General features: G+C 41.5%; 1 protein-coding gene across 2 annotated transcripts; it reads left to right on the top strand.

Moving 5' to 3' along the window:
* The first annotated feature begins 1,946 nt into the window (after positions 1–1,946).
* Positions 1,947–26,274, top strand: NFE2L2 (NFE2 like bZIP transcription factor 2). 2 transcript variants are annotated; one of them, XM_061454312.1, is made up of 5 exons: positions 1,947–2,099; positions 21,611–21,871; positions 22,039–22,134; positions 22,622–22,801; positions 24,726–26,274. In XM_061454312.1, the coding sequence occupies exons 1-5, from the start codon at positions 2,070–2,072 to the stop codon at positions 25,929–25,931; spliced, it is 1,773 nt and encodes a 590-aa protein (XP_061310296.1). In that variant the 5' UTR covers positions 1,947–2,069; the 3' UTR covers positions 25,932–26,274. The 2 variants fall into 2 exon arrangements, with proteins under 2 accessions (XP_061310296.1, XP_061310305.1); XM_061454321.1 differs by lacking the exon at positions 1,947–2,099 and adding an exon at positions 2,359–2,593.
* Positions 26,275–27,606: the final 1,332 nt, after the last annotated feature.

Below are 27,606 nucleotides of genomic sequence, written 5' to 3'. Positions count from 1 at the left end.
ACCAGCTACTGTACTTTTGACTGTAAGTTAGCCTCATCTAACTTTCAGATGGTAAGGGTGAGAGAGATGAATTCCACCCATTGTGGCTGAGAACATACCATCTTATGCCAACAACCAAGCAGAGTTCCATGGCCCATCTTATGACTGTGCGATGTAAGAAGGGATGTGCCACATGTGAGGCTGATTCTATTGGTCCTTGGCTTACATCTCATGCAGAGTTCTCTGTGAAACAGAGGATGTCTCCTTATCACTGAGTGAAAAATACATTTTGCTTCACTGAATCCTTTCATCAGTGTTTTTTTAGTGATGTCACAGGGACTAGTTTTAAAGTGAAAGTTCTCATTAAAAATGTAACAGCGAAAAAACTCCTAGTCAAAATCCCAGCTCCTCATTCACTCCTCATTAGAGCTTCAGTCAAAGTAGCCACTGGCTCAAAGTTAAAGAACTCAGTGTGACTTAAGTGCACTTGGCAAGTCAAGACTTGTCTTCACCATACTTCAGAGGTTTGAAAGGTCTTATTCCAACAGATATTTTCTTCCACTGTCCTTTTGTTTGAAGGAATCCAAACTAGCAAGGTCTTTAAAATGTGTATTTTCAGCAGTAGGTGGCACTATGAAGTTTTTATCTTCACTTATTCTAATATAAAATAATATAAAATGTTATGCAGATACATTAGAAAGAACTTCATCAGAATGTTGTTAATAGTGCATGATCTGAAAATATGGCCAGATCTTTCCATTTTCCTAGCATTTTAAAGTGTTTTCCTAAAAAGTCTAATGTAAGAGTAGGAATAATGGGAATGTCTAAAATAAAAACAGGTAACTTCAATATAGTATTTCAGCTACTTTAAATTTCCTAGAAATGATGTCTATTCATTTGCATGTAAGCTGTAATATTGTAATAATGGGTGTCAATACACATAGACTAGGTTTGTAAGTTTTATAAGCTAAATGAACATATTCTGTAACAGGAATACAGCAAATGGAAAAAGCATTTGGGTTTTTATGTGCTTGACCAAAAGTTCGTATTTACAGACAGAGACCAAAGCATTATATGTGGGCTCACATTTCTTTACCATATGGAGATGTTACTATATCCCAAATATACTCCAGTATTAGAAGGATGCAATGTTAGTAGAAAACATTTTCCAGGTACTTCAGGCTGCCTAACCAAATGAAAACAAGAATATTGCAGAAGTTTTGCTCATACTTTGTTTCAGGAAGCCCCTAATGCCATACAAGTCCTCCGTCAGCAGCATACAGTGGGAATAGTGCAGAGATGCAGAATTTTTATTAAGCTGGTTTTTGGGTGGCTGCCTGTCAGTCAGAAGTGAAGCACTAGTCTGCTTGAGCTCAAGGTGTGCAGATAAGGAAAGGAGAAAAGAAATCAAGCAAGGAACACAAATTAAATATATAGCCAATGCCCTTTTATCTGCCCTGGCCAGAAGTGTCCTTGCCTTTTTCTTCCACCCCAGGCTCCAAGCAAGCTGTTTCTGCACTATGGCAGCACCTGATATTCACGTTTGCTTTCCTTTTTCTTTCTGACATTGTGTATTACTCATTTCGTGCTAACTGGGTCTTCCGCTTGCTGGGTCTTTTTTAACACTGGATAGTCAAAACCCGCTACTTGATAAAAACATCATTTGCAAGGAGCTGGCAGCAGCTGTACTCAGAGGCTTTCTAACTTGTGACAGTCCACTTTTGTTCCTCCAGAGCCCTTTCAGCTGGAGTCAGCTGGGTTCTCTTTCAGACCGCAGAATAAAGCGGTACTACAACGGCACACGGGAATATGAAGTCCTGCTGCCGGTTGCCCTTTGCCGACGCATCATCCCCACGGCGGGGCCGCGGAAGCACGGGGGCGGGCGATGTTCCCGGCACTGCCGGGCGCCGCTGCCGGTAAACGAGCCGCGTCCGCGGGCTCCCGCCCGCCGCTGAGTGGCTGGGCGCCGGCGGGGCGGAGCGCGGGGCGGTGCGGGCCGCCTCCGTCCCGAGGCAGCGCCCGAGAGATAGGACAAGGCCGTGCCGGGGCAGCAGCCGCCGATCCCGGTCTCTCGTGCCTCGACCCGCGCCATGGAGATCGAGCTGCCGCCCGCAGCCCAGGTGAGAACGCGGCGGACGGCCGGGGGGCGGAGGGAGCGAGGCGGGGACCGGAGTGGGGGGGTCCGACACCCCCCTCTCCCCCCGCAGGGCCCGGCTCGGTGTGCGGGCGAGGAACAGGGCGGGGACGGCGGTCACGCGGCCGGCGGAGCACGTGGCGCCGCCCCGCCCCTGCGAACGCGCTGAGTCACGGGGGGGGGGCGGTGTCTTGGAGGCCTCTGCAGCCCTCCCCCTCCCGCCGCCGGGGGGCCGGGTCTGGTCCGTGCACTTCCAGCCCGCGCCGGCCGCGCAGGGGTCAGTCAGGGCCGTTAGTCGCCGTCCGCGGCGGGCAGTCTCGGCTGGGGCAGGAACCCGGAGGAACCGGGGAGGGCGAGAGGGCGGAGCCGGCACCTGAGGGAGCGGCTGGGGAGGCACTCGCCGGCGGAGGGTCTGCCCGGCCAGGCGCAGCCCCACGCCACTGCCCCCGGCGTGCCCGGGCGCCTCCCGCTCCCCACTCGGTGAGTTACCGCCGCAGCGGCCCTTCTGTTGCAGCGCAGCCGGAGCCGGCCCGCGGGGGCTGTTCACAATCATGCGCTCCCCCCGGGGCGGCTCTGGCCTTGGCTCGGCCTCCCACACACAGCCCCGGGAGTCTAAACCTGGCTGACCCCTGCTTGGGCCTGTGCCTGTGCTGCTGGTGGGATCTCCGACCGGGGCGCTCACCTCCGCCCGCTGGGGACCCCCGGAAGGGTTTCAGCCAGGGGCTTCGCTAGGGTTTTGGTATATGAGGGGATGAAGCCTTGGTCTCCCTTAAGGCTCATCTGTTGGAGGCTGAGGGGTGTTTGGGTGTGTTCATGTCTTGTACTCTAGTACAGTGAAGCCTACAGTACTTCTGTATGGCAAACTAGTTGCACAAGAGTGGGGTGAATAACTGAATTTAGAACCCTGTTTTAAATTTATATGATCGTTACATGTGTTCCTTGGGCTTTTAAATGGAGAACGTATCCTTACCAAGTAAGATTTAAAGCATTACTTCTTTAATCTCTAACCAAGTAATCTAGAGCTGCTTTAATTCTTCTACAAATTTAAGACTCAAGAGTTTTGAGGCTCTTTCAGTGTAAGTCGGTACAATATATGCTATGTAATAGAGTTTCTTTTAATGTTACTTGTCCATCCATTAGGATATATAAGTGGTTGCTTCCTACAAGTAACATCTCTCTAGCAGTGTTGTATATACGTTGCTGTTGCGTTTTCTATCTCAGACCACTTAAAGCTGTGCCAGGTCCATCTGTTTTTCTCACCCAGGCAGCATGGCTGTGGCCTCCAGCTTGCGTCCTTAGTATCTTGGAAAACACTGCACCAAAAATCATGTTCTCAGCCTGTGCTGCGTAAACACCCCATGAAGGCCTTTTTTGCTTGTAGCATCCAGCTATGGCAGTCTTGCTGTTACTTCTGCAGGAATCGTGACAGACTGGTTCCTGCGCACCTGCTTTTGTACCTTCTTGCCCAGTCTACTGTGCCTTCTCTACCAGCTAACCTAGCTTTTGTTACTTGTTTGCCTACTTTGTCAACCCCTTTCTACCAAAGCCACCTGTTGCAGTGTCCCTATCTGAGCTCAGCAGCTGCTGGTTTCTTCTCTTGCAGACCTAGCCTGAAAGGCACTGCGTTTGTTAGATAGTAAATGATTACCATCTTGGACATAGGGTTTAAAATGTATTTATTAAATGGAAAATTAAAATATCCATTCCCATGAAATGTTCCCTCAAACTGGGCAACTGGGAGCACAGTCTTCATTTAGCCCCTCAGGTTTTGCAGTCCCCAGCAGATGGGAATGATGTGCACTTGTGCAAGTACAGTACAAGCTCTTGGTTTTTATGTGCCTGTTAGAAATTAATGGCAGCAGTAAAGGTGAATGTGAAAGACTAGGATTGGTCTGGCTCCTTAACCAGAATGTTAAAATCAGAGTTTTCTGCTATATACTTCTGTGGGAGATATGTAGAACCCTGCAGTGTTCTTGGAAAAAGTATTCCTTTGTTGTGCCTCTTTGCCCAGAAATAAGGATACATGTCCGTATGCAGGGGTGAAATGGGATTTTGCTATTGCACGCTAATGACACAGACATCAAAGCGTCTAACAAAAAAGAATGCAATGTGTCAAGATGTTTCAAATCACACTTGCGAAAGCATGATAGTCTCTTAGTAGCTCTTCTTCTCCTTGGTAATTTTGAAGTTACTGAAATGTCGCTTGTAACCTTGTAAAACAGCTCAACAAGCTAACCAGTTATTAAATTTTGAGCCTTACAAGAAGAAGAGAGCAAAAAGCATTCACTTTCCAACAGAAAGAGTGAAGGTGTGGGTTGCGCTTAGGCTGAAGGAAAACCAGCTAACAACTGGCAAAGCCAAGTAAGCAAATAATTTGAGTGCCTGTGTAAATGTATCTGTTAAAGGCTTTCTACCAAGAGAAGGGCCCTGAAGAGTCTCCAGCTCAGTTAGTGTGAATCCTCTCAGTCTAAAGGACTTTTATGAGGAATCACACATACTTTTTTTTGACACATTGTATTCAGTTGTAAAGTTAATGGGTTTATTTTTTATTCCCTAATGGCCTGTCATTTATAGGCAGAATGAGAGAACGGTTGTGGTTGGAAAGGACACCAGGTAGATTCCGCAGGCAAACAAGTGCACACTGCTCAGGCCTGGCAGCAAGTCTTTGGTTTTTGGGTTGGTTGGTTTTTGTTTTGTTTCTTGATAATGAGGTTTAATATCCCTATTGAACAGGAATATCTGATCAAGGTATCTGTAGAAATATTTATTTATCTATCTATGTAGATAAATTTCAATATAAGAAAACATCCCCATTTCCGAATATAATGTTGTCTACTAAAATTATGGACAAGTTTGAAAGAAGTAGATGGCAGAATATGACAAGCTTTATCTTAAGTAAAAATACATTCGTTTTGACCCTCTTAGTTCTTCTGTGCTTACCTTGATACCAAGCTGCATTGATATGAGGGTTTTTTTCCCTCGAAACTCACAAAAGTTATCTTTCAGTTAAGCCAGCGATAGAGGTAATGCAACATAGTAAGCTTGGCTGAAAGGAGTATAGACTAATAGGAGCTGACTGGCAGTCCCTTCAGGGGAATAGCTAATTGGATATTATTAGTAAATATCCATCAAATGAACACTGTTCTGTAGTTTGTCTTTAAAGTGTGCAAAGAATTTACAATTATACTGGAAATTGACAGGCATGCAAGAAGTTAATGGGCCCTGAAAAACTGATTTGAAGTTTGTGGTTAGCACTCACAAAGTTGGAGAAGAGTTTGGTTTTGAAAGCTTGTTGGGAAATCTTTGAAAGACACCAAACTGGAACAAAAAAGAGCATTCAGTGTAAGCAAAGGGCAGCTGGATGATCTCCTGTATTTTAAAGAACTTGAGACATTTTTATGGCGCTGTGTGGGTGGTTAGGAAGGTTTGTGTACACTTCCCGCTAATGGTCATGGGCAAATATAAATTTTGGCACTCTGTCCCTTTTTTCTTTTTTTTAGTTGAAAAAATAGGGGTGGTTTCATGCTTACCCTGAGGAAGAATGCGGCAGGTTATGTACAATTGCGAACAACAAGGATATTGTTGAAAACGTGTCAGATTGTCTCTATTGTGGCCCCTACATACTCTTTTGGTTTCTTTTCCTCAGGCTCTATACCTTAAATTTGCAAAGCAGAAAAATACCTGTTCAATAGATGCTGCTAATTTTGTGATCCTGACTGAAATGAATGTAGCAGCAGCATATTGAACATATTTCATTAAAAAAATCTCAGATACTGTTGTGGAATATGCTGGGCATTGTGAGATGTCACTGAGGACCACTAGCAGTGGAAGGACTGAAGTGAAGTATTTGTTTGCTTGGGTTCTTGGTAAAATCAATTTTCCCTATATAGTTGTTCAAGTTTGTTATATTTGGTCCTTCAAGAGAACCAACAACCCCCAAAGTAGCAAAAGCTTTCCTTGAATATTTTTGGAATGCATTAGGCTTTTAAAGGAGAGTTAAAGAGTCAATTGGAGGCCCAGAAGAGGGTGAGTTTAGGGGAGAAGAAGAAAACATAGAAAGTCCTGATGATGACAGTAGATGATGCCAAGCGTGCGTATGCCTGTGACACTGGATGTCTGCTTCATTGGAAAGAAGGAATTTTTTTTTTTTTTTTATCTAGGGCACTACTTATTTCCTTATTTTTTCCCCCTTTTTTAGTTTGAAATGATGAAGATGAGCTTTAAGATGACTAAACCATTCAGTAAAATTAGGTGAATTCGTGAAAGTGTGATGTATTTGCAGTGATTGTGTTGGCTGAGGCTAGTGCAGTACAAGTCCAGGCAGTAACCTGTCAGTGTGAATTAAATGTTAATCTCCTGCTGCTGTGCTTGAATTGCAGCCAGCAAAGAGTCCTCCAAAGTCTCCAGGTTAATCACTTAGTTAAAGTTTGTCTTGGCCTCCATCTCATTCCAACCCTAAGTAAGCTATTATTTTAATATGGCACATTCCTAGTTAACTTGAAAGCCTGTTCAGTTTTCTGATACAGTCTATTATATCAAAGTTGGACTTTGTGCCACAGCATACAGCTTTAGGTGAAGGGTAAAAAAATAGTGTGTAGTTCTTTTCAGTTATAATCTAGTTTAGCTTGTTTTGGAAACACTTCATCTGCTACTTGGACAAGTGTTTCTACGTAGACCAATGGAAAGTCAGGTAGGAGGAGTTGCGAGTCACAGCTTTGCGTGTTAACCAAAGGCAACTGATGTACAGTGAACTGAAATCCTGCTCAGGATTGCGCAACAGTAATACTTTTATGGCATATTTGTTTTATTAAGGTAAACAAACCAGCCAGTAAGAAATGTAGCCAGCAATGCTATCTGTGGTATAAAACTGCTTTAAACCATGGCAGGCTTATCTGAAACAGATACCGGCAAATACATTTCAACTTAAGATAGACATTATATGCTATATCTTTCCTACCCAGTAACTGCTCTCTGTAGAGGAAAAGCAAAGCTAGTAACAGTCACATATTAGTTGGCAGTAGCATGAGGTTTGCTGATCATACGGTGCTTATGTTTTTTCTGCAGTACCAGAACAATATTGGTACTCTGTGCAGCACAGTATGGAAGCACAGGGACAGCTCTGTCTCAAGACTTTTTTGGTTTTCTTTATTTTTCTTTGCCACCTTTTAGAATAAGGAAATAAATACTTTCACCAGGAGAATATCTTGTTTTAATATTAGCTTAGTTTTACCTAGATGTACATAGTCCAACTGTGCCTGTTTCAAATAGAAGCAAAGTCTCTTCAGAACCATACATTTAAATTAAATATTAATTTGGATAACCAATCAGTCTGTAGCAACATCAAGTAAAGATGAAAGTGTTTAATTGTTTGACTGCTTTGGAGAAGAGGATTCGTCTTCACCTTGTGAAGCATCTTCTGTTTTCTGTCTTGAGCCGTTTTGACTTCTTGGTGAAGTATTTGCTTAGCTTTCTTTAACTGACACATTGATTTTTGAATGTTGTGTGTTGATACACAGACTTTGTGTTTAGCTCTGAATTTCTACTTTAATACTGACTTTAAAAGAATTAAGTGTTTCTATATGTGATCATGGAGATAACTGAAAAGCTAATAGGAATTAGGAAGAGTGAATAACACAAAGCTAGCATTGTTTTACCAGCAGAATGTAACTGTTGCTCAGTGGTATATTACTAATCCCCAGCACAAGTACTAATTGGCAAGGCTGTAATAGAATGGGAATAGCTTAAAAATAACACCTAGGTGGGTGCATTTTATAGACTACGGATCTGGTTGGAGTTTTTCATTGTGTCCATTTAAATTTCTGATTTTGGTCTGATTAGCTGCATTTTTTTTTTGTGATGGAAGAAGGAATCTAAAATAGTGTTTATTTTTAGCTAGTTTTTTTTTTGGAGGTGCTTTAAATTACATCTTTACAGCTAAACTAAACCGTTTCAAGGAGTATGTCTTTGTTCTTGATGCTACTGCAGTACTGAGGGAGTTGAGACCACCCAACCTTATACTTGTCTTGCAGAGTCTTAAGACTTAGTCCAACTTCTGCAATATTATTATGAGCACATATATATGTGCAATTAAGGTAACTTTACTTTCTCTTCCCTATTTTAAGTTTGATGTTGCAGCAACAAGTTATGTAAGACCAGTTTGAAACCACCTCTTTCAAACCTTTTAAGGAAGTGTCTTCTGTATGACTATGAAATATAAAGATATCCACTTTTCCCTCCTTGCCCCCCACCTCTGTCTTGCAATTCCAGTTTTATTGCTGCTTGCTGCATTGGTTTTACATCGTGCCTCTTGTAAGTGAAAAAAATCCACTCCTGGAGATTGTTTGCAAAACAAAGATTGCATACTTGAGAAATTGACTCAGAAAGAGATAGCCTGCCTTTAAGATGAGGTTTGTTTTATGATTAAGGGCGTGTCTGTTTGCTGTGTTTGGAATTAATGCTCACTAAATGTTGAAACAGTGAGTTTTCTACAGTTGAGTTGCTGTTACTTTGGTTTGCTTCCTGCTCAGATCATCACTGCCATTCAGCCCTAAGGAGCTGATCCTGGGGGGTTGGTTTGTTTGAACCCTTGTGATAAAATTAGTACCTCCCTGCTTACTGCTATAATTAGAGTGGAGCAGTTCTTGTGCTACTTGGACTGCTGGAAGATGCCCCATTCAGAATTCCCAGGCAGTACGTGGTTAGTGCAGGTCTGCCTCTCTGAATGCTGCCTGCTCCCATGCAAGATGGTCAGTCTCGGTCATTGTTGCAGCTGGCATCTGTGTGGTGTGCTACCTAAACCTGGGCTCTGTCATTTCTCCTTCCTGTCTTCAGGAGCTGTTTGCTTGAGTTATATGCTGTTGGGTAAGAAGGCTGAATTTTGTCCTTAACCCCAGGGTATTTCCAGTTTGCGTGCAGTTATGTGATCAGATGTTCTGCAATCCCCTGGGTAAATAAAACAATGGGCAGAAGAGGGTGGCAGGCGTGGTTGGGCAGCTCAAAAGGCTGGTGCAGCTCAGCTCACATGGGTACCAGTTTTTCAGAAGCTTCATGGCTGGAAGGAGAACATGGAGACTTTAGCAGCAGAGGTCGTCCAGGATGTGTCAATGGGAGGATTCTGTCCCAGCTTGTTACACTAACGCTTGGCTTCACCACCATCACAGTTGTCGTGACTGATACATATGCACCGGAGCAGATAATACAGTCATTAAGTGTCCTTGGAACAAACGTACTATAGACCTTGGTGCAATCTTCTGTGAATTGTTTGACCTGAGATACGCAGGCATGTTTTCTGTTTTGTAATGTTGAATCATATTTGCACTTGTTTTTTTTCCCAGTTGTAGATGGGTCTTGAGCAGATCTGTGTCAGCCGTGAAAATTTGGAAGATTGCCCTACCGATATTTGTAATTAAAACCTGAGTAAACTTTTGGAACAAGTAGGACTTAAGATACATAAGGATGAAAATGGAAGTACTTCAGTAACCGAAATGGTAGTATTAAGATCTGTTTTTTCATATTACACTAAGTTATCACTCCTGACAGCTGCTCTTTCAAATTATTTACATTGAATTTTTGGCTGTGGCAATGCATATCATGTTTAGGTGCCTCATAGCTGTGTGTGCCACAACAGAGAGAATTACAGCATTGTGATTTCTGATACTGTGCTTTCTCATTTGGTTGTAATATCTGAACTAGAGTATTTTCAGGTCAATTCTTCAACTAGTATAAACTCAGTGGAATTTTGTAGTTCTGTGGAGTGTTTTCCAGCCTGATTTGTGATCCTTTATAACCTGCCACTGCAGGATCTACCAGTCCCAGCTGATGACCAATGTGAACTTCTCCAGACATCTCTAATCTCTTGAAGTTTCCTTTGCTAGCAAAATGAATGGAAGCCTCTTAAAAATGAAACTGTTAATAGAGTGCTTTAAATTGTCCTGATAAACTCTGTTACTGAGTTCAGAGCTACAGAATTATTTAAATTCAAAATTAAGCTTGGGATGAGAGTTTTTGGCAAATAGTATGTGTATGTGGCAGAGATGATGAACAAGGTCTTAGAAAATGAAAGCAGTAATGACAGCAGTTCGTAGCTGACTCTGTAAGTAATGAGTTACCCTAACAAGATGTGTCTTTTATTATCTAAATTAACTGTGGTATTGAGGAATTTTAGCATCTTACAGTTTTTACTAATAATTTGCTATAATGTGATTTCCCCCCTCCCCCAGGTTCTTACTGATGCATAAGAAAGTGTTCTGGTCAAAGGCGGAAAACTGCATAAGATCCAAATGGAGCATTTTCTTTGCATTCTGTATTTTCTTACTTTGTAAGTGATGATCTTTTGTTGACCTTTTCTGCTCAACAAATTTATTCTAATTGCATCTGGAAAGCAATCAAATCTTCTGTAATGTCTTCCAAAAAAATCAGTTGTAAATGCTGCTTTTGGAAACAGTCTGGTAAATACAGTGTACTGTATTATATATTACCCATATTAACATGCCTGGTGTATGTTTGCTGTTTATGGCTGGAAGAGGTATATTGACATGTTTATTATTTGTGGCAAACAGTTTTGTTTTGGCCATCATAGGTACTGGTAGAATGTGTGAGAGGACACACATCAGCAGTCGGCCTTTACCTTCATTCCTTAGGTACGGCTGCCCATTTAATCAGAAGGCTGAAAGGGGCATCCCTGCAATGCTGTGAGCCTCATGTGTACTCCAGAGGGACAAACATGGTGGAAGCCCCAGGAAGGCAGTGGGCAGTAGAGGCTCTTGATTTGGATGGAAGGATGGACACAATTACTGGTGGTTGAGGATGGGGGTTTTGTCGCTTTTTTGCGGATATCAAGAATTACTGCTTTTATATCATTTGGTAAGAGGTGTAAAGCCATTCACCTACTCTGGTCCATGCCTTGGAAGATGAATTAGCTCCCCTTGCTTTCAGAATAGGTAAATTGAATACTAAAGATAAATTGAATACTACACAAGACTTTTAAAAGCGAGGGTTAGATTGCAGTACACAAACGAAGCTTTAGGTTTTGTACAAAGTGTTGTTCAGTTCCTCCATGTATTTACGTTTAAGTAAAAGCTGTCATCAGGTATAAAACCAGTAGGTTGGCCTGTAGGTGCCTGGCATGTTGGCTCTTTTTGAGCTTTCTGGTTTAGTTGTTTGACTTTGCAGGATTTTTAAGTGGAAGAGCTTCCTGAAACCCTTATGGGAGTTGATGACTTTTAGAGGATTGTTGGTATTTTTGCTGAGAAATATGTGAAAAATGAGTGAAATCTATCCTTGCCTTATTCTATGTATAAACAACTCATAATACATCCTGGTGTGGCTGGGGGAAGAAGAAAAGCTGTACTAACTCCTTTTGTGCAAATTAAATAACAATTTCTGTTTCATGTAAATTTAGATAATTTTTGTTTACTAGTGTGCAGTTGAATGGTATTATTTACTGAAGCCTTTCTGCAGTATGTCACTAATGAAGGCTGTGCATGGTGGCAAATAAACCATTTAACCATGAATTATTTGTTTGGAAAAATAGTGTCACCACAGGGAAAATTTGCCACACTGGGCCTCTGTTCCTCAAATCTGTTACTACCCTGTATTGTCCAGTGGTGAGCTGTTGAATAGCAGTGTATTTTTGGCCTTTTTCTTTCCCCTTGTAGAAACTAAATAACCTTTCCATGTCTATTTAAAGTTGAACACTAAAAAGAGAATAAATAAAATGTGGCCCTACTTATTTAGTCAAAAGTGTGCACTCACTCTAAATTCCCAGCACTATCTGTATGTGAAAAGTGCACAGAAATTACCAAACTCTGATCCATAAAGGTACTTAACACTGAGCCCCGCAGGCTGCAGTGGTTGGTAGGCACCTGTGTAATCTACTAGAGGTGGGCTGATGCATACTGAACATGTCACAGCTGACCACCTCTGGAATAAGCTATTCCCTGCAATTTACCTGTATTCTTAAGCTTTCAGTATTACAGTAGTGCTTCTAGGCTGATGAGGTGTATGGGTAGCAAGTTCTCAAGAGTCTGAAAGCATCCTTGCTCTTTGTTAGCTCAGCTTGGAAGTGCAGCCTTATGGAATAGATGTCTATTTCTGAAGGCGGGCTGATGGATGTGTGCTGTCATGAACCTCGCTGCTTTCTAACTGTCATGTATTGCAGTTGCTTGCCATTGTAGTTTGGCCCATGAACAAAGTAAGTTGCTTATGAGATCAGTGAAGTGAAACTTGGTGAGACATGCTTCTTTGTGATACTAGAACATGCTGCTGCCATATCCAGGCTATAGTGCAGCTGTAATGACCTGTCTGGTGTCTGTCCCCGTAACTGCCCAGTCACCATCAAAATAGCAGCTAGAAATGGGGGTTTTACAGTAACATCCCAGTGCAGTGAAAATGCGTAGTACAACAAAGGGTCTACATAATCCTGGAGAATATTTTGAACCACAGATGTACTGTTTGCATGATTGGTTTGAAAGACCCTTTTCCAGAAAGTATGTAATCAAAAATATCTGATGAAATCGGGTTCAAGGCCAGGTTGGACAGAGCCCTGGGGGACATGGTCTAGTGTGAGGCATCCCTGCCCATGGCAGGGAGGTTGGAACTAGATGATCTCAAGGTCCTTTCCATTTCCAACCTGTGATTCTATAAATCAAAATATTGGCCAAGAGGTTATAACCCAAGGTTAATACAACCTAATAAATGGGCTATTGACAGTTAGGTTAGGTTCTTTTCTCTGTTTCTGTGTTCATTCTTTCTTGCTTCGTGATTTGTTTCATTGGACATAAGAGCATGCTGCAATTTGACTGGATCATGTTTCCCAGATGACTGAGCCATTATTACAAACAAATCCTCTTGCAGATAAACTAATGAGTAGCCTGTGGCAGTGTCCGCACACAGCACTTGCCTGGCTGGGTACAGCAGGATAGCTTGAAGATAATGATTTAACAGGTAATTGTTTTCCAAGTACTGTAGATTCAATATATGAAATTAACTGGGACACAAAGGCTTTTGTATTCCTATAGTTTAAAGGTCAGCAGGATTTTCAGATGCTGTGTGTTTTCTTATATTATTTGCTTACCTGTAGGGTAAGGATTTTTTTGTTGTTGTTTAAATGACAAATTGCGATTAATAATCATTTTCTTATGATGAAGTTCTAACTTGGGAGGGGAAAAAAAAAAACCCAAGCACCAACAAAGCAACTAGGACCAGCTTTTCCTGAAACGAGGTAGACTTCTGTCCAAGATGGCTGCTATTTGAATGCCTTTGAAAATGGAGTTATGTGGTGATTAGACAACAGCTAGAGAGTCAGCCACAACAGAATCCCTGGGTTTACTTGCTGAGGCAACACAGCAGAGTTTTGTTGATGTATCAAACATGTAAAAACCAAACAGACTGACTAACCTACTCTTTCAGAAAACAATCTCCTATTTTTGCCAACCTCCCAATGTCATTATGCAACTTATGTAATAGATGGTAACTTGAATACATACTAACTTTGTGTGCTTATTGAGTTAATCATTTTGTAATGCTGCTGACTCAAGATAAAGTAGTAGCAAGTCAAGGGCTCTGTAAAGCTGAAAGAGGGATTTGGAGTTTGAGCAGAAGGGGCCACAACACTTCCATACCAGCCAAATACACTGTGGAGAAGTGAAGTTTACTTTAATACAATATAATTAAGACCAAAAAGGGAAGAACTGAACTCAAACAGCCAAAACTCTGAACTGAAACAGCCAAACTCTGAAAACACATAGGATTTGCTGCTTTAGCTACTGATGGTCCAGAAAGTGCTCTGGGATGTCAAGAGATTGAGGACTAAGTTTGAAGCAGAATGACACCTATGACCATTTCTGGCTTTTGCTTAGCAGCCGGGGTGGCGGTTGTAAGTATGGGCAGAGTTAAATGTATTCTAGAGAAATTCATCATCATCAGCGTTAGACCTCACTCTGCCTTTCCTTTAGGCTAAGGCAGAAATAGGGGAATTGGGAGCAGTTACAATGCATGACCAGTCTGGCCATCAGTACTGGAGAATAACTTTTGATAAATCAGATATTATACAAAGAAAATTATCCATGTCAGATTTAAGATCTTGCTTTCCGTAAGCCATGCAAATGAGATGGTGGGGTTGGGCTTTTTTCTTCCTATTTTATTTTAAGGTGTTGAGGCAGGATCAGTCCTGGGACCATTCAGACCCTGGAAACCACTTACTCTATACTGAGCTTTGTTATTTTGAAGCTACATTCTAAAATATGGATTGATCAAACAATTAAGTAAAACACAGCTGCTTCTAGGGTGTCTGAGAGAGGGTATGAAACAGTCTTCTGCAAAAAGATCTGCAGCACTGAGCAAGAATCCCTTGATCTGTTGTGACAGAAATGGTCACCCTAAGGCAGACCAAATGTGGAGAGAAAAGGAGATATATATATATATATACACACACCTATATTTAATATACATACATATATGTATTTAATGTGGCCTTGCTCTACTGTTAGCGTTAGGGTTTTGTGGCTTTTGGAGTTGAACTGAAGTTAGTACATTAATGACCATAAAGAGCTTAAAACAGCTATTTTTTTTTTCAGTTACATCCTCACTCATTTTATGTTCTTCAGGCTTAAAGAATCCTGTCTTTTCATGATTGTTGGAGAATATATGAGGTACGTGTTTCCCCTGGCAGTTTGGAAAGCTTACTTTCCATAGGGTGTACATGGGAAAATCATCATGTTGGAAGCTGTACAAACCTTACAGTGGTAGCATTTGTTAATACCATTCCTGGAAGATGATACTTCAGGTGAAATACATAAATCTGCCACTTCTCAGAGGAGTTATTTCTGGAGTGAGGGGTGGGAAAGTGAGTGACTAGTGTCCAGAATTGCCCTTGTAGGGGAAGGAAGACTGTCCTTCAAATAGAGCCTCTCCCCATCTGTATCAGAATCATGCCCAGACAAGGCCTGTAGTGAAACTTTAATAACACTGGACAATCCAGCCAAGGAGGATTTCAGCTAATTTAATTTATAAGAGTAGGTCCTGACAATTTGGCATTTATTAGGAGAGCCAGCTGGAATACAGGGAGGTACAGTCTGAAGTATAAGATGAATGTTAGGAGAAAACAGAGGCTAAACATTTTTAGCTAATGAAATACCAGGAAGACTTCTGTTCCTGGTCTGGCAAAGCATTCTAGAGGTTTCTTCAGTAAGAAAATTAAATTTGCCCTCAAACACATTTTGGGGACTGAACTCATGTGTCTCCATTGGGGCAGAAGAACATCCTGAGACACATGGTCAGCATTTTTCAACAGGCTTGTTTATATAGACATGGAATGGAAATTCTCTAGCAACATCAGTTCTTTCAGGTTATGGCTTTCCAACCTGATTAGAGTCCTTTTTCGGGTAAGGAAAGCCCCCTGCCAGGGCTTGAAAAGTTTGCTGGCCAAGATACCAGGCATCCAAAGACTCTTGAGGGCTGGGAAGAGTAAATGGCCATGAAGAAGCAGAAGCAGGCTGGTTTAGAGCCAAGGCCAAGTCAAGTTCAGTGTCAGTCCAGTCACACCAGCAGTAAGTGGCACAGATACAAAAGAGAGAAGTACCCCCTCACACCCACCCAACCCCCTGTTTCCTCCTACATTGCCTGGAAGGTGCTGGTGAAGAATGTGGGACAGCATGCAGCTCCACAGGGAAGGCAGGGATTTGACCTTGTGCATTTACAGTCACAGGTTGCTGTCACATGGCTTTGTTGGACAGCTGTCTGTTCTGTCACTCTTCCAGATCCTAAAGCCAGACATCTAAAATTGCTACTGTAAACCTCTGCCCTCCACTGTGAATAGCTTTGCCATTCTTTTTTCCCCATTCTTCCCGTAAGAGCTGCTGCTTGTTCAAAGTTTTCATGTCCTCACTGTCCCTTCTGCATTCTTGAGTTAACTTTTGTTCTTCAGTTTCCAGTTCTAAGGGGTTTAAAGTATGGGTCAGCTTTCAAAATGTAATTGCTTTTAAATGTTAAAACTATCTGTGATTCCTCTGAAACATGAGGCCTGTGTGTCCTGGAGCTTTTCTGCCGTTATGAGCTGTAATTAAACAAGTAATTTACCTTGAAAAGGATTAAGAAGACAAACCACTAGATTTCAGGGATCATCTGAAAACATGAAGTGACTTACAAACCATTCTTAAAGCCTACTTGAACAAAATCGGCTCCTCCTGAGGATAATGTGGGGAAGATACTCAGCTGTTGTGTCCACAGCCTGTGCTTTTCTTAAGTGGCAAGATGCTTCCAGCTCCTTCTCTTGCACTTACTTTCTTACTTGATCCCCTCTCTTTCATTCTTGCCTTGGATTATCTCAGGTCCTTGTTCCTCACTTCCCATGTGTTTTGGTTGTGGTGTTTTGGGTATTTTTTTTTTTTTTTTTTGGTTCGTTTGGATGAAGCAAAAATGTGAAGTTTTTTTGTTCATTCCTTTCACTTCCTGGAAAGCAAATAGGAATTGAGGGATACTTTGTGATACTTTCGGTGAGTAAGCTATGGGAGTGTTCCGCTTCTTGTGGGGTGCCGGTCTGATCTCTCTGCTGGATGCAGTAGGCATTGATTCTGTTGCTCTGATTTATTCATGCTGGCATGTGAATCTTCTTGGAGTTAGGTGCTAATGGATCATGGGAAGGAAAACCAAATCCTAGTCTGATAAGAGATTCTGCTAGTATTATCCCAGTTTATGTTGTGAAAGGCATGAGTTTTATGAAGTAAATGTGCAAAGGCCACGATGTGCTCTGTATTAAGGATAGCTAATAATGGGCTGAAAGCACTGGCTGAGATAGCAGATTGTTTCTCTGCTGACACTTGGGTTGCTGGATGTTTCCAGTTTACCGGTGCTACCTGCAAATGTCTTCCAATCAAAACCAAAACCAGCCAGATAACCCAAACAGGGATGAAATGAAAGATGAGCATTTTGTTTGAAGGCCAGAAGTCCATCTATGAGAATAACTTGAAAACCAGAGTCTCTTCCCTTTGTTTACTATACTGCAAATATGTTTGTTTAGAAGCAATAAGAGTTAATTGTCAAACTTTACAATGTAGTCAGAGATTTTCTCATAAAATGTATAACAGACTCTGCCCAGATGACAAATGCTGATATGTAAATCTAAACATGAAAATTTCCATTGGGGGCCAGATGGTGCCATAATGTGAATTGTTTAACATTTGTGTTTATCTTATTAAAAGTGCCTTTATATGTCCAAACTAAGCCATCAGTGTGGTTGGAAGAGCATATCACTAAATGAACAAAAAAGTCAACCCGTGAGTACAAGACACCTCCTGCTTACATGCATCATAGGAATGCAGAGTGCGTCCTCTGTGAGGGAAGTTTTTTCTCTGTTTACAAAATCGTGAAGAAAACATTATAAACAAAACCAAATCACTGCTTCTCTGCTTGGGAGGAATATTAAAACCATATTTACTTTCCCAGAAGCTGCAAGTGTTGGGAAATGGTGATACATTAAGTACTGTAACATATTTCCCCTCAAAATAGGCGTTGGTATTGAGTGGGATAGAGCTGAGCTCTAGACAAGGGGGAAGCATAGCGGCTGCATTCCTTTCCAGGCACAGTCCTTCCTCCTGCCCGGGAGGCTCTTCCTGTGCTGCCAGAGCCATCATTTCCTCTGATGCAATCCAAGGCATTGCACAACAGAGGAAAGAACAAACGGGCGCTTGTGGACTCAGTCACATGAGGCTGGCGCCCTTACAGTAAAGACATCTGATGTTAAGGGAAGTGGTTAGTGGGGCTCCAAAGGGCAGCAGTGAGCCCTCAGTTGGATGAGTCTTTCACAGGGCTCTCAGTGCACATGCACCAGTTCGGGTACCAATCCATGCTCACTTGTCCTTCCAAATAAATCCGAGAGGCACATCCTGTTGAGGCATCTACAAATTGGAGGGTAGCTATTGCACAGGCAAGAGGTAAAACAGCTTGTAATAGCCTTAGTTGAACACTGCAAGTGTCAAATACACAGTTATTTTTGTGATGCTTTTACAGTGGAAGGGGAAAAATGCTGCAGTGATAAACATAGAGTGCCTGCCTGTGTAGATACCTCTGTGTATGTGTGTGATGGGGTTCAACAAAGCAGACAAATAAAGAGGAAAGCTGTGGGGAGACTGAGGAGCAAAACTGCAAAATACTTGCTTTAGACTGCAATCTTATTTTGTATTTCTTTGCCATCACCTCATGCTGGGGTTGTGATTCACTCCTTAGTGAATCACTGGGCAGTGTTGGCTCCGTTAACTTTGACCTGGGCTTTGGACTAAAGCCCAGAAAAGGACAGGGTTATTAACAGCATTGGCTGAAGTAGTAAGTAAGTGCGTGAGATAAGTGCATGGCAGGTTGATATTTACATCAGTGTGCTCTTTGATTGATATCATATACTAGCATGTTGAACAGAACACTTCCTCCATGCGACCCATTCACGTGAACAGTAATTACTTGAATTGTTACTGCTGTATTTATGCACAACTTTTCTGACTGAAAATAGGAGGGCTCTTTTACAATTGTATCATGATAATTAAAAAACTAAACCAATCACAAACCAACCCCCAAAACCCAAACACCCTTTTGGTTTTAAGTGCCACCAGCACAACTAAATGAAAGAAAGGTGCTCCCAGCAAGCATCTCTCCAGGGTGTAGAGCACAGCACTGTTTAGCAGAGCTCAGCCCTTTGCCAGAGATAAGATAGCGGGTGAAATATGGTCCCTTGGAAAGTGGTGACAGGAGCCAATCAGTGATGACTTTTCTCAGCAAGAAATAGTCCAAGATCCTGAAAACCCCTGAAAACCAGGCAAGCATATTGATCCAAATATGAATCCTGTTTGCTGAAGTGATGGCTGCACACACGGAGGTGGTGGTGCATAGCCATGGCTACGGGGGCTTTTGGCCAGCTAGTGTTTTTGGAGGTCTCTCTTCCCACAAATGAAGCAGCACCCAAAGCTACTTACCTTGATGATGGATATAGCCAGTAGTATGGCAGATTTACTAGCAGTGCCTGGGCACTAAGGCTACTTGTTTCTTCTTCTTAAGGAAAAGATACCATTCCATCTGTATCTCTTTTTTTTTTTTTTTATCACTTGTTTTTTGTGGCTTAAACTGAAACTGAGCACCAGTTCTGCTATTTCTGTGCTGTTGTATGTTGCAACTCGGGGAGGAAAACAGCTCTGCTAATTCACAGCCTTGTGAGTTAAACACACAAAAAAAATATGTCTTTGGAGCCGTGTTTTTAATGGTGCCGTGTAAATGAATAATTCAGAAGTGAGCCCTAAAATCCAGATCCTGCAGTTTCATCCAGAGCATATTGCAAATGCTCTGAGACTAGGAAACTGTTCCGAATCTGCTGCAGAAGGAGACAGTGAGCAGCTGGTAAACTACTGGCCTCTAATGAAGCTCTGCCATATTGCAGGAGCTCCAATTACTGCAGAACTTAATTAGTTCGTTTTACACTGCCAAGCTGGAAAGACCAAACATTGTCTTGGACAGCCACTGTAGTTATTTCAGTTTCTTCATTGCTGGCTATTAAAGCTGAGTTCGGTCTCTCCAGCAAGATATGTTAAATTTGTCTTGGATTTGGGAATGCCTACATTGTGTTACACACAGATATTTTATGTAACTGCCTGATCTTAGAGAAAAATAAGGGGTTTTTTAGTAATTGGTAGAAGTAGTTCATGCCATGTATAAGTATGGGTGCTAATAGTATAAAAGTTTTAACAAAGAAATGAGAATACTGAATTGATTTGTTCAAATGGGGACTTGCCCTAAAGCTTTTTGCTGTAACTGTTGCATGGAGGTAAGTGATCACTTTGAACTGAGCGTTCAGGTTACTTTGCTTCTCTGCTTGAAAATACACTTCAGAAATAAGGGAACATTTTAATTTGATGACAAAATAAATGTATCTTGGGTATAGAACTGCTAATGGAGGCAGTAAAGTTCTGTGTAAATGAAAGGTAGTGTTAAGTGTATCATTTGTATTGTGCCAGCCTGATGAATGCCCAATACTGGACGTTATTTGTGTGTGCTGCCGCTAAAGGGCAATTTGAAGACTAATGAAATATGCCATAAAGTCAAAACTGCCGGGCATCAGCCAAAAATTGTTGGCATTTACCCATCTGACAAATGTGGCTGCTAAGTATGAAAATTCTGTGTCAGCTGACAGCCAAACTCGTGGGGCTTGAGTGTTAGGGGTTCTTTACAGAAGAAAATAATGTAAACCTCAGCACTTAAATACGGAGTACTTGAACAGTGAAAACTCAAAACAGTTCACTAACTACTTCCCCCTGCCCTTATACAGTCAATTACTGAACAATCTACTAATAGTGACAGGACTACAGATCTACTGTAGTGACAGGACAAGGGGTAACGGGTTAAAACTTAAACAGGGGAAGTTTAGGTTGGATATAAGAAGGAAATTCTTTCCTGTTAGGGTGGTGAGGCACTGGAAGAGGTTGCCCGGGGAGGTTGTGAATGCTCCATCCCTGGCAGTGTTCAAGACCAGGCTGGACAAGGCCTTGGGTGATATGATTTAGCATAGGGTGTCCCTGCCCATGGCAGGGGGGTTGGAACTTGATGATCTTAAGGTCCTTTCCAACCCTAACGATTCTGTGATTCTAATCACCTTCCCTCTTCCCTCCCCCCAGAAAAACCCTTATGAAACAAATCAAAATAAGTTGTAGCTAAATCAAATAACATTAACTGGTCTTTTTTCCCTAAATAGCAGAGTTTAATTTGTCTTCTGAAGGTGCAAGGGGTAGCCAGTTGCCAAGAAACCTAGGTCTTTGTTAGCTGTCTGATGATGAGCCAGGGGCCAACTGATGAACAGTATCTAAGACCTGTTGACCCCTGGTTTATACTCAGTTGCTCCAAACCAGCTGCACTTAAAACATCAACTTAGACTAAGCTTTAAATTGCAATTTTATCGTAATAGTCTTAATAACTGCGTTTAGTGCTGCAGTGTTATGTCAGTTGGTGACTTTGAAACCAGGTTTTCCTCTGTCCTGCTGATCTTTGATTAGTATTTAATACCAAGATGGAACATACATAATTTAAAACCCATATTGCAGCAGTGCTATGAGCAGTTACTTCAGACAGAGCCTGTTGTGGTTTGAGTCAGCTTTTACAATTTTATAAGATCATCTGAAAACAATTCTTTTCTCATAAAAGTTGCTTTCTTCATGTGGTAGAATTCATTCCTTCATGTTTTCTGTGAGTGAATTTAGGAAAAGAAGAATGTATTTATCTTCTGTCTGGTTCATTCATTGCTTTACACTTCTGGTTTCTGTGAGCCTGTGTATGGGCTACAGCAACCGAACCATCAGTTCACACACTTCAGAAAGGTCATATAGAGTCATATTTTATTTAGGTCATTCTGTAGGATGAAGAGAATAAGCCTCAGTCTGCCTGTTTGATGCAGAAATTAAAAGCTTTGCTGTTGTTTTAAACTAGTTTTGCTGGGGAAGACCTTTGCTTAAAAAAGCATTTCTATTACAGGACATGAACTTGATTGACATCCTTTGGAGGCAAGATATAGACCTTGGGGCAGGGCGTGAAGTTTTTGACTTTAATCAACGACAGAAGGAGTATGAACTTGAGAAGCAGAAGAAACTTGAAAAGGAAAGACAGGAGCAGCTCCAAAAAGAGCAGGAGAAAGCCCTGCTGGCTCAGCTGGAGCTAGACGAGGAAACGGGTGAATTTATTCCTGCTCAGCACGTTCAGCCAGAGAATACTGAGCCTCCAGTCGGTTTTTCACAGGTAAACTCCTTAATGTGTGTTTGTGAAGCATGTTTAAACCTTTTTCCATTCGCAGGAAGACATAATGTTAGTGGTTACCTAAACTGAATTTGCATTCGTTGCTGTAATGGAAGATTCTTCAGTTATTCAAAGATGCAGTTAACATTTGTCATAACTTTCCTATTTAGACCACACAGAGTTCAAAACCAGAAGCAGAGGCCTTCTCCTTTGATGACTGCATGCAGCTCTTGGCAGAAGCATTCCCATTTATAGATGACAATGAGGTAAAAATGCTCAATGCAGCGGTTTCCTGGGTGGTCTTCTAGGAGCTTGGTCTCATGTTTATCACCAAGATTTGTGTGCAGCATAATCCTGATCTGTGATATGATTTGGGTTTTGTTCTCAAGCTGACTCCAGCTGGAATAGAGCAGTGTAGGGGGCTTGAACTAGGGCTGTGTCTGGTGGGAGGGGAGTGGAGTGGTTCTTGTGTTCTTTCTACTGACTGAATCCTGCAGGCAGGACTCGGTGTTTAACACCAGCTGATGACAGCCCTGCCAGTTACTGCAAATGACAGTGGTCAGTTTGTTACAGTGAGCTTCATGCAGCTCATGGGAGTCAGTGTGTTTGGTTGCTCTATTACCATGTGCTGACCCAGACGGTTTGATGTATAATACGAAGTGGGGTTTCTTATGTGGGGGTTTCCTTTTTGTTACTGTTTTGTTTGGGGGGGGTTAATTTGTATTTTTTTTTCTTTTGTTCTAAACATTCCAGGCTGCTTCAGCTGAATTTCAGTCGCTGGTTCCTGCTCAGATCGATCACAACCAAGTCTTGATCTCTACTGATGAAACTCAGCCACCTGAATCGCCTGTTCTTGATCCAATTACAGATGTGGAGAACATGCAGAACATAGACCAAGTTTGGGAAGAATTATTGTCCCTTACAGAGTTACAGGTAAAGGTTTTGGTATGATAAGCACCTGAAAAAAATAGTGTGGTATTTTGCAAGAGTATTGTATTTCGGAGAAGGCAGTACAATAGCACCTTAACGCGATAGTTGTAATCACTGTGTATTGGATCCTACACCTGCAGGATGTCTAAAACTCAATTTAAGCTTTATTTTTTAAGAATATATTGAAAAACACGTATATTGAAAAATACCAGTTGTTTATCCAAGGTCTTAATAACACGCGGTCTGGCTTCCCAATCAGAACTTCCCCATGTTTAGCAAATCACTTTCTTTCTCTGCGTGCAGCTCATTGCAGCATGATCATGGTTTAAATTTCAGCTGCTTAAAAATGGACACTTCCGAATTATGGCTGCAACGGGAATTGTTTCCATGAGTGTTACTGTAAATATTGTTCTTTTTTTCAGTGTATGATTGTGTAAATCATTTATAGTTGCATTCAACTTTTATCTGAGGAGGAGGTTTCGTTAAGATAAGAACTACTACTGTTTATATGTGTTCAGGAAGAACTAGCCATGTAACGTACATGAACCAAATATTTCAAAGGAACAAAGGAATCACTTTGCTGTATTCCTCAGCTATGTGTTATGGAGAACATCCAGGGTTTGGTTTTTTTTTCCTCCTGTCTTCGTATTTCTATTTATATATTCCTTAGATTTGACTATAAGATTGAATAAAGTTACCACACAACAACATCATGCTTCAGCATGATGCAGCTCTACTTTATGCTGTTAACACAAGAGATGAATGCTCAGTAGAATGCCTGTAAACTGAAAACACTGAAAAACAAATGTTTGCTGGAAGCGAGTGCTTTTTGGGCCTGTACATTTTCCTTTCAATTTCTTGTAGTTTTCAAAGTGTCCCTACTTCCCCAGTCTTACTGCTCTGGTAGGTTTAAAAGCCCCACATAAGTAACAAGGACAATTGGCTGCGGAGGGGCAGCAGCAATGCTGAAAATGCAGCAAGAGACCAAACCAAACTTACTCTCTTTCAGTAATTCTGAGTAGTGATGGAATAATGTTCTGAAAGCAGTGAGATAGTTCAATTGAGGGCATCAACTTTCACAAATTATGTTTGAAGAGAGAGGGGAAAAAAAAAGAGCTCTCGCTCCAAAACCTTAGCTTAAGCCTTGGACAATCTCTGGTTAAATAACAAGTGTGTGGTCCCTTCTTAAGAGAAACAGAATAAGTTTGGTAATGGCCTAATTCTTCAGGACAGTGGACCCTCTTATGTCAGCTTTAGCGCAGAAACTGCCACCCCTTTGGAAAGATCATGGGTCTTGTAGCCAGTGAAAGCTGTAAGTCTTGGGTGCTCACACTGTTGTCAGCCAGCCTAACTAAAAGTGTGTGTGGCGAGTTAATGTTTGCAAGGCTTCATGTTAGTGCTCTCTTTACTCTTGAGAGTTATGTTTCTCTGCACTGAGCAGCTGCCTCTTCCAGTACATCCTAAAAGAATCTTGTTCTGTAAGGAAATGTATTGCATAGCATGGAATTAAAGAGTGCTAAAAGTGATTGTTTGCTAGAAATGCTCATAAAGTCTATTTCAGTAACAGTTTACCAGAGCAGGAGGGCTCTATGCAGGTTCCATGCAGTGTTGACATGGGTCTCTTAAGCATCTTGCCAGGAGTTTGAGAGGCTCTGCTCTCTGAATCTAACTAGCTTTGTCCAGAATGCACTGCTTCATGCTCTTGCTTAGGTATCTAATCTTCTTCCTAGTAAGCCTCCCCTTAGTAAAAGTATGTTGTCCTCCCCTTAGTAAAAGTATGTTGTAGTCACCTAGGTTGTAGCAACGTTGTAAGACTCATGTTAAGTGCATACTGACTGCTAGAGTCTTTAGTGTTTGTGGGTTATAGAAAAAGGCTTTATTGATTGGAGATGTGTTGCTCAACTTCTCTTTTGCATTTCCCATGCAGTGTCTTAACATTGAAAATGATAACCTGGCTGAAGTAAGCACAATCACAAGCCCTGAAACCAAGTCAACAGAGATGCACAACTACAATTACTACAGCTCATTACCCACCATGAGGAAGGATGTTAACTGTGGTCCAGAGTTCCTGGATAGCATTGAGGGGCCCTTTTCTGGCATTTTACCACCAGAAGACACCAGCCAGCTGAGCGTGAGCTCTTTAAATGACATGTCCCCCTCAAACTCCGATTTCTGTGAGGATTTCTACACCACCTTTATCGACACAAAGGCGAACGGTGACACAGCAGTGACAAACACTGCCAGACAATCACTTGCAGAGATTCTAAGTAAACCTATTGATCTTTCTGATTTCTCACTGTGTAAAGCTTTTAACAGCAACCTCTCAGGAACTGGACCAGAATGCAATGATTCTGACTCGGGTATTTCACTGAATGCAGGTTCTAGCATAGCATCGCCTGACCACTCTGTGGAATCATCTGCCTACAGAGATAAGACTTTTGGCTATAGTGACTCTGAAATGGAAGACATGGATAGTCGTCCTGGCAGTATGCCGCAGAGCAATGCTAGCATGCACTCACTGCAGTTCAAGGATCAAATGTTCTCTTCCATGGGGCCAAGTGCTGAAACACCAAGTTTGCAGAGTACATGCACAAAAAAGAAGGAACCCCCTCCCAGCCCTGGCCACCCCAAATCTCCCTTCACAAAGGATAAATCTTCAAGCCGCCTCGAAGCTCATCTCACACGAGATGAGCAAAGAGCAAAGGCTCTGCAGATCCCTTTTCCTGTTGAAAAAATCATCAATCTCCCTGTTGATGACTTCAATAAAATGATGTCTAAGGAGCAGTTCAACGAAGCCCAGCTTGCGCTCATCCGAGATATACGCAGGAGAGGCAAGAACAAAGTGGCTGCTCAGAACTGCCGTAAAAGAAAACTGGAAAATATAGTGGGACTGGAGCAAGATTTGAATAACCTGAAGGATGAGAAAGAGAAATTGCTTAAGGAGAAAGGAGAGCACGACAAGAGCCTTCGTCAAATGAAAAAGCAGCTGACCTCCTTATACCTTGAGGTCTTCAGCATGCTCCGTGATGAAGATGGCAAGTCTTACTCTCCTAATGAATATTCTCTGCAGCAAACCAGAGATGGCAATGTCTTCCTTATTCCTAAGGGCAAGAAGTCAGAGACTAAACTCTGAAGGGCAGCACAGCTGGCTACTGCTCTCAGAGCTCTTATTTTTATATCATCCTCCTGATAGTTTTTACTGTGAGGTGGAATGCAGAATTAGGTAGTATTTTTTCAAGTAATTCTATGCAATGATGATTTAAAAGTTAATGAGTAGTTCATGGAAGATGCAGGTTTAAAACTAACAGCGTAATGCAGATGGAGGTATGCAAGATTTGTAATCTCACTTTTATAACAGACATTTCCTTCTTATAGCACCACTTTGACTAGTTTCCATATACATGTAAATATTTAAAGATACCGTATTTATATACTGTTCCTATCTCTTGTATTCATAGATTGATTTGATATATATATATATATATATAAAAGTGATTTTAGCCTTCTAAATATAATTTCTGGTAAGACAAACAGCATGGTTTCTGATCCTTTTTTATAAATATGCAATAGGGCTTGTTTCCCATTTTTCTTGCACATTTATACTTGCTGAATATTTAATATGATTTTAATATAGTATAAAAGTTGATACTTAAAGTTTGATTTTTATCAGTTCATTAAACCTTTTTTTTTAACTCTACTTCATGCACATTTATTTCCCTAACGAAAGGAATTCCCCCCTAGTTTTCCAAGGCTTAAGTCTTCATGTAACAAATGTACTTAATAACCAGAGAGACATATTGCACAGCACTGTCAGCATTACTAATGCCTTGTTCAGCTTAGTTCTAACTGCCCTTTGGAAGGATTGTGTAGCAGAGTTTTGCGTTATGCTAGGTTTATGTCATTTGTGTTTTGCCCTTTGAACGCTACCTGAATTCATGATGAGATCTTTCCTCCAAAGCCATTTAAAACGTGTGAATTCGGTCACTGGCAGCATTAAGCGTTTTTTCCAACTTAAGATTCCATACACTCTTGAGTAACTGTTCTGGATATGCACTGTGTGGCTCTGAAGGGGCCTGACTCGGGTCAGAGTTGGTCACTCACATTGTGTCAGAGCACACAGAAGGCGGCGCACCAGTGGCCAACCAACCATGCTGCCTGCAACCTGTGCTAAGGTAACGGGAAAGTGACGTGAGCTTAAATTATGATTTCTAAGAGAGTAACAAGCAGGAGGATCACTGACATTGCATTGTTTGCTCTTCTCATTGACTCATACTTGACCATTGGGGATTTTCTGAATACAGGAAATGCATCATTTGTTTGAAGTCCATGTGTAGATCTGAACATTAAAAAACGCATCATCTTCTTACATATTCCCTATGACACAGAAGGTGTATTTCATCTGAGTTTTTTCTCTGTCACTGATGCTTTATATGATTTTCCAAATCTTTTGTCTATAACAATATTATGCGTAACTCCATTTAGTATAATAAACAAGTTGTTTTGCAACACCTTCTGGTATTTCTTTCTCATAAGAAGGAAAATGGCAGAGTAGGACCCACACTGTTAAAAGGAAAAAGGGTTTAAAGAGGGACATCAGCTCAGGAACCCAGCCTTGTATTATTAGTTCATTATTCACAAAGTTAGGGTAATGCTAAACAAAATGATAAAGCTGCTGGTGAATTCAGGCTTTTTATTCCTCTTAACTTTTTAACTGTGCTGGAGCTGCACACAGCAGAAGCCATCTCATCTCATGGCTGGCCATGAAAGCCCAAGAAACACTTTTAATTAACATAATCCCAGTTCCACAC

The sequence above is a fragment of the Pezoporus flaviventris genome, unplaced genomic scaffold, assembly GCF_033815535.1.
Source record: "Pezoporus flaviventris isolate CSIRO_AGI_PZ_B2104156 unplaced genomic scaffold, CSIRO_AGI_Pfla_v1 ptg000001l, whole genome shotgun sequence".
NCBI lineage: Eukaryota > Metazoa > Chordata > Aves > Psittaciformes > Psittacidae > Pezoporus > Pezoporus flaviventris.
The sequence above is the reverse complement of the archived record's forward strand: the minus strand, read 5'-3'. Positions and strand labels throughout refer to the sequence as shown.

Bases quoted from the DNA above. Each gene is read 5' to 3' on its own strand.
- NFE2L2 (XM_061454312.1), top strand. From the start codon at position 2,070: ATGGAGATCGAGCTGCCGCCCGCAGCCCAG. The intron at 2,100-21,610 runs GTGAGAACGCGG...TTTCTATTACAG, and splicing joins AGCTGCCGCCCGCAGCCCAG to GACATGAACTTGATTGACAT. The intron at 21,872-22,038 runs GTAAACTCCTTA...TTTCCTATTTAG, and splicing joins CTCCAGTCGGTTTTTCACAG to ACCACACAGAGTTCAAAACC.